This window comes from Galeopterus variegatus, unplaced genomic scaffold (genome assembly GCF_000696425.1).
Source record: "Galeopterus variegatus unplaced genomic scaffold, G_variegatus-3.0.2 Scaffold271, whole genome shotgun sequence".
NCBI lineage: Eukaryota > Metazoa > Chordata > Mammalia > Dermoptera > Cynocephalidae > Galeopterus > Galeopterus variegatus.
Genome location: NW_007726382.1, coordinates 823,273 through 837,288, shown reverse-complemented (window position 1 = coordinate 837,288; position 14,016 = coordinate 823,273). Strand labels below are relative to the sequence as shown.

General features: G+C 41.9%; 1 protein-coding gene across 1 annotated transcript in view; it reads right to left on the bottom strand.

Moving 5' to 3' along the window:
* Nucleotides 1-208: 208 nt before the first annotated feature.
* The window catches only part of ARFGEF1 (ADP-ribosylation factor guanine nucleotide-exchange factor 1 (brefeldin A-inhibited)), a 45,423-nt gene continuing 31,615 nt past the window's right edge, over nucleotides 209-14,016 (bottom strand). The window contains exons 12-17 of the mRNA XM_008566839.1: nucleotides 11,545-11,677; nucleotides 7,226-7,365; nucleotides 5,590-5,758; nucleotides 4,208-4,346; nucleotides 3,156-3,273; nucleotides 209-1,676 (exon numbers count right to left, since the gene is read on the bottom strand). Of these exons, the coding sequence (XP_008565061.1) occupies nucleotides 1,512-1,676; nucleotides 3,156-3,273; nucleotides 4,208-4,346; nucleotides 5,590-5,758; nucleotides 7,226-7,365; nucleotides 11,545-11,677 (864 nt within the window). The 3' untranslated portion in view covers nucleotides 209-1,511. The remainder of the gene's footprint in view (nucleotides 1,677-3,155; nucleotides 3,274-4,207; nucleotides 4,347-5,589; nucleotides 5,759-7,225; nucleotides 7,366-11,544; nucleotides 11,678-14,016) is intronic.

Sequence of the window (14,016 nt, the reverse complement as noted above, 5' to 3'; positions counted from 1 at the left end):
AAAATATTTATTTTAAGTTATTAATATGGTTAAGAAAGCAGAGTGTAGGGGGAGAATCTAATGCCAGAAGCTGGAAAGAAGATGTCAGAACCAAAGAATATAGAATTTGTAGTTCTGGCTGAAGATATCCTTTCCATAGTTGTCTGTTTGGCTTTTAAATGAAAAAAATAAAAAAAAGAATGAAACATAGGGCTGTGGGTTACACAGGTTTTGATTGCACTGACGAAATAATTCAAAAACTTTATTGACCTATAACCTGATTAGACTATGCCAGATGAGAATCAATATTATACAGAAAGTTGTACAGAATTTTTTTACATAGAAAACTTTACATCTGTACCATATACATTTTATCCATCTGAAAAAATTTTCTACATCCACTGTTAATACGGAATGCTTGACAATTTTGTCTTTTAACCATCAGAGCACAATTCACAGTATGAATACATTTCCAGTAAATCTAACCTCTGCAAACCCATGCCAGTTTTATTTTAATATATTCAACATTAAATTCTGTACATAGAGTAAAATCTACATCAAGCCCCGCCACCAAAAAAGAAAAGAAAAGAAAGTGACAGCAACCTAGATTCATTTTGCAGTGATTCAAGTTTTGGTCCATGAAGGACCATTCTATTTTAATGGCTCATTTTTAAAAGCCCTAAGAGAAGTATATTACAGGTAGTGACTGTCAGTAGGGGTATTTTCTACTTTTTTTTTTTTCCTGTTGTTGATCTTGACAAGTGCTTAGCCACAATGGCTTCTGGGCATGTTAAACCCTCAAAATTACCAACCCCCCCCCCCAAAAGGGCAAAACTACCCGCAAAATAAAAAAAAGTTCAATCCAAGTGTTTAGTGCCTTTGACAAAATATTATGGGTATTTAGCAGATGAATAAGAAAATAAAGAAAACAGTGCAGGAAGAACTATATAATGTTTAAGATTTTTATTACAGACCTGCATTTCTGTACATTTTTCACAGAAGGATAATTACCAGTATCTCAGATAGCCTGAGTGTGCAAAAATCTTCAGAGTAAGAATACCATAGTTCCTAAATATCTTTTACCATGAACAATATTTTTTTTCTTCCCCCACCCCCCAATTATAAACATTTTATCCTTCAAAATACAGCTCTCCTGAGTTGTACTTCTTGCAGAAGTTCAATCTTTACATCTATAGTTCTTTGGGTAAGTTTCACTTCCACACCTGCCAAAAATATGTGGGGCTCACCCTGTTGCAGAGGACAGGGAAGGACCCGTGTGTATAAGCTGACACTGCTTAAACAGCCTTTCTGCTCAACATGAGCCCAACAGGTCACACAGAATTCACCAGACTACAAAAAAGGGACTGGAGTGTTCAAGTTTGAGTTATAGTTCTAAGCATCTTTACCAGTAACCCTCAGACACTGCAATTCATAGAAATGAGAAACCATTTTTCAGGTAGGAAACCTCAGCTCCAGGGTCCTTTTAAAGAGCGGAGGGATGTAAACGCCAACAGAAAAATATTAAGTTTCCATCATTGCTTGTTTATTCCAAGTTCCTGTTCAGGTGGTTGTGATATCTGAAAAACAACTCCAATTCGCAGAAAAAATCTTCTAAGAACAGCACGAAGTTCAGGAATCAAGTCAAATTGCATAATTTCACATAAGAGAGGGTAGTAGAATGATGCATGAGCTTTAAACTGGGGGGAGAATGAATTTCTCCGTTAGTAATGCTTGCATTGCAAACTGCACAGCTAAAACTGCCTTCCCAGTCAAACCACTTGGGGCATGCACTGATCACAGAAGGTAGAGGGAGGGCAGAGTGTGTGTCAAGCGGTGATTATAGGGATTATGAAGCTGAGAGACTGAGACGTATTCAAAAGACTCAATACAAACCCTATTCAATTATCTATCCTTATTTTGAAGAACATTCTCTATTACTATCTTTGACAAACTTTTAGTAATTTAGCCTTGTTTTTCCTGGATAATAAGAAAAAGAAAGAAGCTGAGCAAGAACAAGAGTTTTTATAAAATATGGGTTATTAGAATTGTATGCTTTGTTAAGTAAAATTTTTAAATGTTAAGGAAATCTACCTAAAGCTGCAATATAAGATATATAAACATTGTCAGGCAAAGCTATACATATTCCATACTTATAGTTCAATTTCCATCCTTTGACTGTCTTTGCTGTTATTCCTTGATCTCTGCACATCACCCCCCAGATACAGGGAAACAGTATGACACACTGAGATGAGAAAGCAAGCTGTAGAGTAAGACAGACTGGGGTGGGGCATCCTTCCTGGCCACTTGGCTTTTGGTGGCCTTAGCTCATGAATTTTCCAAGCTTTACCCGGCCCATTGATCAGAGGGAAATGCACCTGGATGCAGAGCACGTGACCTGGGCTGAACACCTACACAGCGCTGAGTGGACTCGCCCTGCCTCCATGGGGTCCCACATGCCACCAGGGCCTAAAATCTCAAGTATCGGGCCACCTGAATAGGCATTTTCAAATCTATTCAGGGGTTACAGCAAAGTAACTTGTTTTCTTACGTGTGAACTATAAGTTGCTGTATTTTATGAGTAAAATGTTCATTTTTGAAAACCTCAAAATATGCATTTATACTTATATATTTGCATTTTACCTTTATTTCTACTGGTTTAAATTCTTAAATGAGTTCATGGCCTGTTCACTAGGGGCTCTGGGTCACATGGAATTACTAAATATGCCACAGGAATGGCTGCAGCCTGATGCACAGGCCCAGGGACCAGATGTAGCCTCAGGTAGGGGTGGTGTGCAAGGCCATGGGGTGGGCTGCAGAATAGTTTTCAAAGTGGGGAAAAAGAGGAAGCTACAGAGCTCAGGATGGGAATTTCAATGTTGGGAGAACCCAGGACCTTGTCAAGGTGTCCTAAGGGGTTCTGATTCCTCCACTACTTAATTCCCTGTAGAATTGCTGATTAGAGAACACAAGCTGGGTAAGGAGAGAAAAGGGAGAACGACTGAGAAGATGTGCTTAGGCCACATGTGGTCGTGCACAGCCGCAGCACATCCTGGGCTCTGCTTGGTCTGCCTTAGAGCTCCTGGACAGTGGGCCTGCGCCTGGCATCCCTGCCTCAGACTCAGTCCCATGCTGCTCAGGCTAGAAATGCCAGGCTGGATAAGAAGCCTCATACTTACCCTGTTATCGCTTATCTTTAGAACTTTAGTTAGAAACAAAAGCAGTAAATTAGTCCAGGCTTCCCGATGACTTTCTGATGTTAGAGTGAGGAAGTAACTTAGTGCTTCACTGCAGACGCTGCAAAAGAAAAGGTTTACTTCGACACATTCCTGGCATACTGCTGCTCCATATACTCACTGAGAACAATTAAGACAAGGAGATAGTGAGTATTAACTATTAAGAACTTGCTAGATCTCATCTATTTACATTAACTGGAGTGCCAACATAAACATTTATGTTTTTCAAATTAGGAAGAAATCCAAACATATTAAAAGCAGCCATTGCAACTTATCAGGAAATCCACATTTTCTTAATTCAAAGCTGCCGTACACTAATGCATGCACATACACGATGTCAAGAGACGTGGGCTAAAATCTGGGGTGGCTCATCCCTTCACTGATTGTGAGGCCTTACACCATTCTGGGCCTTAATACTCTTGTCAATAAAATGGAAGAATGGAGACTAGATGATCTCTTAAAATTCTAAAATGTATTCAACTGGTCTCTGAGAACATCTATTCCCCAAGTAGACACAAAAATACAATGCAGATGACCATATTCTTCCTGGCATGTTTCCTTCTTAGCGTGAGTTTAAATTTTAGTTGTAATGAAGTAAAACAGAATGAAAAAAAGTAACACCAACAAAAATTCCAAACACGTTTTCAAACTAAATGCACACAGGCAGATTTTCACTTTCACAAATGATTGTTCTGTAATAATGGGCTATCTTATGGCATTAGAAAGGCCAAAAAAGCCGTATCATAGTTTAAAGTTTTTAAATTTTAAGAGAAAACTTTCTTATTTGTCCTGTATGTTAGACATGATCTGTTCACATGTCACCAGCTGTACAAAGCACATTCGCCTCTAACACTGTATTTAACCACAATGGCTCTGTGAAATAGTGGCCTCCAGGCCCCAAAGGCTCAGATATTTGTCTGGTCCTGCCCATGCCCCTTTCTTGCTCTGCATCATGCAGCCACACAGTCACGGCAGAAAGCAGCTGAGAGTCTTACTTTAAAAGCCTCTGCTGGACCTCCTCCCAGGCACTAATCCGGCTCTCGTCCATGTACATCCGGAAGAGAATGCGCAGCCCACAGGCCAGGCTGCTTGTCTCCTGCTTCAGAAGGTTGGGCTTGGACTTGCCTTTGAAACCTGCAAAAAAAGGAAAGCTTCCAAGCATTTGTATGGGAAGGCATCTTATATAAAGGCAAAACAACCTGTATGGAGGCCCATTTTGTAAACCGGAGATGCCCTGAGCCACAGCAGCGTGCACCCTGGGCCTCTGTCCATGGGACAGTGGTCATGCAGAAGATAGCATGCCCAAGCCAGAGCAAGGGGAGGCCCAATGTGAAGATGATTTCTATGTTTACAATTCCCTCCTATTTCAAGCAGGGGGTAAAAGATATAAAACAACTTCTGAGGCCTGGGAAAGTGAAACCCTTCAAAAGAAGTTGCACTTGAAGCCCTACAGCCAAAAGCTGTACAAAGGGCAGCCTGCTGTGCCCGTGCAGGGCTCCCGAATGAACAGGGAGCAAACACGCATTGGGTGAGACTCTTTTAAATGCCAGAGGTGTGAAGGGTCCAGTGTGTGTGGAAATAGGAACCTCTGGTCACCTCAACAGGAAGTGTCAGTTGAATGTGGCAACAACACGGGTTGAAGAAAGGAGAAAAAGTAAGTACAGACTACTCTTTCCAGAAGTTAGGTTGTAAAGGGAAGAGGATGAAGAAAGCCTTTTTAAGTAAAATAGGCCAACATAAAGCACCTAACACTCTAGTTTGATGTTAGATAAATATCAGTTCCCTTCTTTCTGCCATATTCTGCTGCCCTCACTCTTCCAGCACTGTTTTGCACCCAACAGGCACTGAATAACTATTTCTTAAATAAAAAGTTAGTGTCAGTTAATTTATAGTTATTTTTTATTTAAATTTTCTAAATGGTCCTAACCAAATACGTCTTCTGCCCCAATATATTCACTTCCGTTCTAAGGTGTGGCCACTCCCAGAAACACAGAGAAGTCATTCAAATACATCTGCCAGATTTCATGTGTGGGACCTTAACACATATGTTAGTCCCCCATAAAAGGACAGCTTTTATTGTGCTAATAAGTATCAACAGGAATGCCCAGGCTTGGTAAACAAGATGAAAGAACAGTCAGTCAAAGAACAAGTGGATTAAACATGGGGGAAACAAATCCATCCAGGTAGGTATTTGGCTTATAGATGAGCAGGAAAAGATGTCGTTGTTACACTACCTTATTATTATTGTTTAATTCAAAGTATATACAGCAACATGCACAGACCTGAAAGCATACAACCAATGAATTCTGATAAATGTAAATACCAGTCCTACATCCACTAACAGTGAACAGTAAAATGTGAGACCTGCACACCTTACCTGCTTTCCATAGAGCAGTCCTTTGTTCGTTGTTGGAATTGAATGCTTTTGCAAATCTATGTGACTCTAATAAACAATCCAGTAGCTTAAAAAGTTGTTGTGACGTTAAAAAGCGGTACATTCCTTGGTCTTGAGTATCAACTCGAACATCAAAGTCCACTGCATCTCTCTTTGGAAAACAAACCACCACAGCATACACACATATAGTCACAACAATTTTAGTAAATTCAGAACTCAAAACTCCCCAAAGACCGGTAAGCCACAGAAAATCTGCTCTATCTTCACAGAAAACAGGGAGAAGCCCACCCTCTCTTACGCATCCTCATCACTGAGCACCACCTCCCATCACCCGTCCCTTCTGGCACCTGACCCTATGGTTCTGCGCCCTCCCAGACCCTGCAGTCCTTCCCATCTCCACTGCTCTGCAATCCCTCAGCTCCTCCCTTCTCTTTTCATTCAGTTTGGGGTTCATGGACCATGGCCTTAATCACTGTCTTTCCTAACCCTGAGCCTCCTCTTTTTAGTAACTGGTTGGCAAAACTTTGCCAACCCCACATCTGCAGCCATACCACCAATGTGGCTAGAGCAAAAGGACTCGTTTCTCTTTAGACCCAGTGGCTTGGGGTGCTCCCAGCGTTCATCTGACATTCCCTGGTCCATGTTCCTGCACCACCAGCTCCTGTTTTCACTTCCCTCCTCGAGTATCTAAAATGTTCTTCCCAATCTTATGTGGTAGATGATTTTTCTTCCCTTCTCAATAAGAAACTGGAAGCTGTTAGAGGAGATCTGCCACACCACCCCCAAATGCACCAATCTTCCTGCATCTGCATGCACACCCTCTGCCCTACACTGCCACCATGCATGAACTATCTCAGCTTCAATCCCAGACAATCCCCACTTCACACTAGGTACCATCCCCAGTCACTCAGAAATATTGCTCTAGCAACTGCCCAGTTCTCTCCTGCACTCTGTTTTTCTCTCACTACTGGCAAGCTCTCATCAGCAAACATGCTGCCATATTGCCAATCCGGAGAACAAACCAGAGCAAGCTCCTCTCTTGACACCTTCAGGCTCCTACAGCTACCACCCCAGTTCTCTGTGCCCTTCACAGCAAAACTGCTCGACAGAAGTATCCATATCTGCTATCCAATTCCTCTCTTCTCTCGTGCCCATTATGATTATGCTTCTGTCCTCAATGTTAAAATTGAACACATTATCAAGGTCACCAAGGTCCTCCAAATAGCTAGAGGGCAACATTCTCAGATGTAACATTACTTGACCTATCCAGAACATTTAACAAGCACTGATCACATCCTTCCTCTTAAAACATTTTCCTTTGACCTCCAGCAACACTTGACTCTTGCTCTGCCTGCCCCCCCCTTCTCAATCTCAGCCTCCACCCTTGGCTGTCACCAGGAGTGGGAGAGGAAAAGGCCCCAGGACCAGTCCCTGACCCTCCTCTCTGCTCTAGCCACACTCACTACCTCATGATGTCGCTCAGTCTCATGGTTGAAGATGACAATGTGGTGAAGGCCCCCAAATTAAATCTCTAGCCTGAGATCTGATCTGAAGCCCAGACTGTTACAGCTAACTTCCTACTTACACAAAAACAGCAGCTGCCCTCACACCTCCTTACCTGGGCTGCAGCTAAGTTTTCCGCATCTTCCTTTTTACTTGTGGCTGGGAAGAACACAATGTTGTCGATAGTCTGGATAAGCTCCAGCTGCACAACACATTTAATCAACAGGGCAGCAAACAATTTTTGTTCTGGAAATTCTGTGAGGAAACGAAATCCCCCCCAATGCACATGCAAACAAAAAATTATTTTGAATCCTTATAATTTCTATGACATTACAATGCTAAGAAACATTCACATGTATGAAAAGTAACCTTCTCACACTGAGAAGTTCTGCACACAGGCACTACTCAGTCAAGTTTAATCAATACTTAGAAACACCTTAGAAAACTAATATTCTAAATAAAAATATCTTACATGACTTAGAACAGTGAATATGTTCAAGATGGTTCCACTTGAACAAATTTTTAAATAAGATTCAGGTTATTCTTGAATAAAATATAACAAATAGATAAAAATCTAAAACTTAAATAGATTTACCATAAATCCAAGACCGACGTTTGAAAAGAAGTAATATAAGAACCTATGTTGTTAAAAAAAAAAGGAGCCAGATCTATGTGAGCCGGGAAGTGAGGGATAGCCAAGAACTCTCGTCAACCTATGCAGTGCTGTAGTTTAAACACAGCACACATTTTATTTGGATCCAGATTCGTAGCTGTAGCTAAAATTACTTATTTTCAAATATGCTTATTTCCATTGGCGCAGAAGTCTACGAAAAGTTATGCTAAGCACATTACTACAAAAGTAACCAAACGGCAAAGTAACAAAAGTGCTCCCCACAGTGCAAATTCCTCTCTTGGTGGTATGTACATAGCGGCCTTCCGCTATCCTGAACAAACGAGCCCCACAGGGTTCTTCTGACAATCCAGGAGACATTTCACTGACCTCTGTGGTTAAACAGTTAAGCAAATGTAGAAGCACAAGGTTAGGAAAGACGACTCATCTACTGAGATGCTGCGAGAGCAGCGACATGTGGCCCCAGATGGCCCGGATGGCCCAAACGCAAGGACAGACCTCGATCCTGGGCTCTCAGGGGCAGCATTTCCAGGGAGCTTTCCAGGAGGCAGACTGACTGCCTAAGGGAAGCTGCCTATTAATCAGCCTTGGGGTAATGGCTCCACCACTGGATGACTTATAATCCCTGTTTCTTTCTACTATAAAAAGTATTTTACTATAAATTCCCTTTTCTGATGCTAATCTGTAGAAGTTAAATTCATATTTTAGGGATTTAGGGGGGTAGAAAAATTACTTGCTTAGTTAATTCTTATTGAGGTCATTAATAAAGGTTCCTTTCCAGATATTTCTCAGAAATACTGTTCTATTTAACATTTGGTTCTCGATACTGGATCTCAAGTTAAAAAACAAAATAAAACAAAGAAACCCACAAGTCCCACAATTGTTTGTTCTTCTTACGTGTCTCCTTCACAGTCCTTTACTGCAGACACATTGACATGTAGCAGTCATTCATTCACCCCCTCATTAAAGGCACAAAAACATCTCAGTCCCTGGGGCAAAAGGCTCCTACTTGCACCTGGGCTCCAGAAGGGACTTAGCAGAAGGAGGATGTCTAAGAAGTTTCATTGTACGATAGGGAGCAAAGCTAAGCAGATTTTAAGTACATGGGACTGCAGGTAGTGACTGAAGACTAGATGGAGCAGTGGTGTTTTGTGAAAGTGTGCAGAAAGAATGAGGCAGCTGCCCTTCAGACAGGGCGAAGTACTCAGGTCTGTGCTGTGATTCTCTGAGTAGGAGAGAGTCAGATGACAGCTGTCCTCCCTCATCAAACAGTGGAGCTGCAACCTGATCACCAAGTGAAAGGGCTCAGGGGGACATGGTGGCCATTTGTTCTTCCTCCAGCTCCAACAGTTCCAGGATGAACCTTACCTAAAACATTTTCGGGGAGCAAGAGCGGGATGTCTGGCATAAGGACAGCAGTCTGAGCCTTCACAGTGGGGCTGGGGAGCAGCACCCCTGCTCCAGGAAAAGACATATTCCCAGATTATGCCAAGAGAAAACATCCTCATGTATGATGACCAACTGTTCCCCCTACAAAGCTAGGTACATTTTAAGTTTAGTCTTGGGCCAAGAGAGAGAGAAAGGCCACTCACTTATTCTGTCCTCGTTATACCTTCCAGTTCGGCTGAAGCTGAATGGATTCCTATATCAAGCCATTTCAGATAATAGGAATAAAAAATGATAATGGCCACTCACTGCCACCTGTCTCCTCTTTCACAAGTTAGTAAGATACAGTGACTGAAGCTAGAAGCTCCTTTCAAGGAGGATACCAAAGTCTGTCTTCTCGCAAGAACAACTGTAAGCACTTAGGATTAATAAAAAATTCCCTAAAAATAATTAAAATGGATCAATGACCTAGAAGAATAAAACTCTTGAATGACAACATTGGGAAAAATCTTCATAACCTTGAATTTGGCAATGGATTCTTAGCTATGACACCAAAAGCATGACCAACAACAAAAGAGAAAAACAGATAAACTGGACTTCATCAAAATTAAATACTTTCGTGCATCAGAGGACATTATCCAGAAAGTGAAAAAGATGACCTACAGAATAGGAGAAAAAGAAATACTTGCAAATAATGTATCTGATAAGTGTCTAGTATCCAGAGTATGTTACAAACTCTTACAATTCAACTACAAAAAGACAAACAACCAAATTAAAAATGGGCAAATAATAGAAATTTCACCAAAGAAGATATACAAATGGCCAATAAGCACATGAAAAGATGCTTAACATCACTAATCATTATGGAAATGCAATGCACAAGTCAAAACCACAGTGAGGTACCACTTTGTACCCACTAGGATGGCTATCATTTAAAAAACAAAGGTGTTGGCAAAGATACGGAAAAATCGGCATTGCTGTTGAGAATGTAAAATGGTGCAGGTGCTGTAGAAAACGGTTTCATGGTTCCTCAAAAAGTTAAACATAGAATTACCATATGAACCAGCAATTCCACCCCCAGCTAAAGAACTAAAAACAGGTACTTAAACAATACTTGTACTCGAATGTTCATAGCAGCACTATATTTGATAACCAAAGGTGGAACCAACCCAAATGTCCATAAGCAGATGAATGGATAAACCAAACATGGCATATATATGCACATAGTGGGCTATACTCAGCAATAAAAAGGAATGAATTACTTTTTCATGCTACTACAGGATGAATCTTGAAAACGCTGTGCTAAGTGAAAGAAGCCAGACGCAAAAGGTCAGATATTGTATGACTCCACTTATATGAAATACCCCGAACAACCAATCCACAAACACGGAAATCAGATTGGTGGTTGCCGGGGGCGGGGGAAGGGGAGAATAGGGAGAGGCTACATGGTGGTTATCTGTGCTAAGTGAAAGAAGCCAGACGCAAAAGGTCAGATATTGTATGACTCCACTTATATGAAATACCCCGAACAACCAATCCACAAACACGGAAAGCAGATTGGTGGTTGCCGGGGGCGGGGGAAGGGGAGAATAGGGAGAGGCTACATGGTGGTTATTGGGTTTCCTTTTCGGGGTGATGAAGACGTTTTGGGACTAGAAAGAAGTGGTGATTGCACAATACTGTGAATGTATTAAATGCCACTGAATTGTCCACTAAAATGGTTACTTTTGCTATGTCAATTTCCCCTCAATTTTTAAAAAGTGCTTAAAGCTGCCTTGTTCTCTACTCTAAGGAGGCGGTCATCTTTCCTAGGTGTTAACATTTTCCTTCAGCAAATGAAACTGAACCAATTTAGTAAAAAAGTGGAGGGGTTCCCCCTTTTCTGTGAACAGAGGAGGGTAGGAACAAAGGTGGCTGTGGATCCCTATGTAGAGATGTGGCGTGGGCAGCAGTGGAGGGAAATGAGCACAAGTAGGGAAGCAGTGTGGCAAGGCTTGCTCTTTGGAAAGCTGGAGCTGCTGCTTAGTAAGCAGTGGCCCTCACCACTGCCCTCGTGATGGGCGGAGGGAGGCACGTTAGGTTCCACCTCTTCAGAGAGAACACGAGGGTGGCATGCAGAAGGGAACAGGGAGGGAAGACTCGTGCTCAACACAAACTTTAGCTGAATGCATTGTGGAAAAAGCTGATATTGCAGTGTTAGTAGAGTTCTTGACCCTCCACAAGAGAACACCTATCAGGGGATGTCCAAGCTGGGACAAACACAGTGAAGAAGTGACTACACAACCAATTACAGTACATGCTTGTTAATTTTTATTTTTATTATTAACATGCTGGTTAATAATAAAACTAAAACCAAAACTGTCATCCTTTTCCCACATAAAATACACAATTTGTTGTTATTTAGAGAAATAACTCACTTGCTGTAGATTTAAGTTTGTTGATTTCTTCATTCACAGTAGAGGCAGAGACCAACGGTCCTTGCTGTCTATTATCTGCAGATCTTGGTTGAATAGAATCATGGATATCTACAGATTTCTGTGATATTGTATCCTAATAAAATAAAAAATTCATCATAAGATGGACAATAAAGCACACGGATGAAAATATTTTAAATTATTATGCTGTTTTTAAAAAAATTATGTCCAGGGGGCCGGCCCGGTGGCGCACTGCTACAGTGCGCCACTTGAGAGCGCGGTGGCGCTCCCGCAGAGGGTTCGGATCCCACATACAGACTGGTTCCCGCTCACTGGCTGAGCGAGGTGCGGGCGCAACACCGAGGGTTACGATCCCGTTGCCGGTCCCGGTCCGGTATGGGCGCGACACTGAGGGTTGCGATCCGTTGCCAGACACGAAAAAAGACAAAAAGGAAAAAAATAAAAAATAAAAATAAAAAAATTATGTCCAAAAAATTTACATTATGTCCCTATGCAAATGACATTCTACACATTGTGACTATACACACAATGAGAAAATTATTTAAAATTACCTATACATGGATAAAAGCTTTTCAGACAAAAGCTTCCTTGCTTACCCTCACTGGGCTCAGGCCTGATATTGTTGAATAGCAAGATAAAAATGCTAAGCTTCACTGCGTGGAAAAACCAGTGAGCAATACCCATGAGTGTTCATGAAATCTACATAGAAGATGTGTTTGACAGAGAGAGGGGAGATTTCACAAGCTTTGTGAAAGTTGATCCCAGGGAAGCTCTGCAGGGGTGAGTTTAGGGAAGGATCTTCTGTCACCCAAGGAACCAGGGACCAGAAAAGTCAGAGTGGGGTGACTAACTAGAAGAAGTGTCACAAAGAGAAGCTGGACATTGGAGTCTAACAAGACCTATACGAGAATTCAGCTCCAGCATTATTTACAGCAGAACTTTGGGAAAATGATTAGTCTTCCTGAGCTGAGGTTTTGTGATCTGAAAATAGAGATGACACTTTCCTTACAGGTTGTTAAGAATTAGAGATAATAAATCCAAAGCTCTAGCACAGCGTCAGACAATAAATGGCAGCTGACACTACTACTATTTGAGCTTTACTTTGTTGTAACATTAAAGCACACTTGGAAAAAACAGAGAACTCGGTTTCAGGAGCTCTGAGCTCCTCTTATTGTGACCTAACAGTCCCGAGCCTGAAGCAACCTTACCTGGAGTGTGAATGGAAGACAGGCCTGGGTTACCAGAAGGAGTGCTAATCAAAGTAGCATTTTAACTGGGACTTAAAATATCATACATAACTTATGATCTTTCATTTCCTGTTCTAAATAAAGTGGAGATAACATGTACCAAACCTGGTCCACAAAACTCTTAGAAGAGGCAAATGTAAAAAGATTTTTAAAAGTAAAGTGTGACTTCTGGTCAAGATGGCAGAATAGATGGTCCCCAGCATCAGTCTCTCCCACAAATCAACCAATTTACAACTATAAAAAAGCAACGGCAGCCAAGCTGGGGCTGCTAGAGCTCAGGGGAAGAGGAGGAGAGACCTACGGAGTACATGAAGGTAGGAGAAGCCATGATGAGATAAAGAAAAACTGCTCCAACTGTTTCGAGCCCTGGCTGCTTCAAGGCTAGAGCTGGTGAACGCACATAGTAGGAGCTGGCAAAAGCCACAGCTGTGCCCTTTGGATGAAGTTGCTTGGAGGCAGCAGGGGAGAAGAGAGCCTTGGTAGACCCCAGGCCAGCAAGACCACTAAAAGGGTTCCTGTGGACCCCCAAAGGAGGGAGAGGCCACAACAACTGAAAAAAGGAGCCACTCATGGCCGGCGAGTCACCGCAAGGGACTGGAGCATGGCCCATCCCACAGGAAGTGTTTGTAGCATGGGCGGTGGGGGAGACAGGCCCACCAAGAGAACACTGGGGCACAGCAAGAACAGAAGATCTGCACCCCAAACAGCACAGGACCACTCAGAAGAGACTGGTCAGGAATACAGAACTGCAGAGGATGCAGTTTGCTGAAAATACTCAGGCCCAGACCAGAGTTTCTACACAACCCAGGTGCACCAGATTTTGCTAGACCCGGAAGTACCTATGAAGTCAACCATTAAAACCTGAGGTGCACAAAAAGCCTTCCCCAAAGAATCAACACGATTGGACAAGGGGCATAAAGGATAGGTACAATTTGTAACCATATACATACTGATAATATTGGTTTGATCAACACATGTCAACATTGAATCCCAAAATACCAATTATGATTCAATTAAAAAAAAAAAAAAAAACCCTGTAAAGTCAACCATTAAAACCTGAGCTGCACAAAAAGCCTTCCCTAGGGAATCAGCAGCAAAGCAGCAATTTAGCTAAACCACACAGCTCAGGTACTGGTCCCCACAGGAAGTTCCCCCATTTTAGAAGTAAGCAAAGGTCAACAAATTAGTTCCAGCGCAGTGTTTAAGT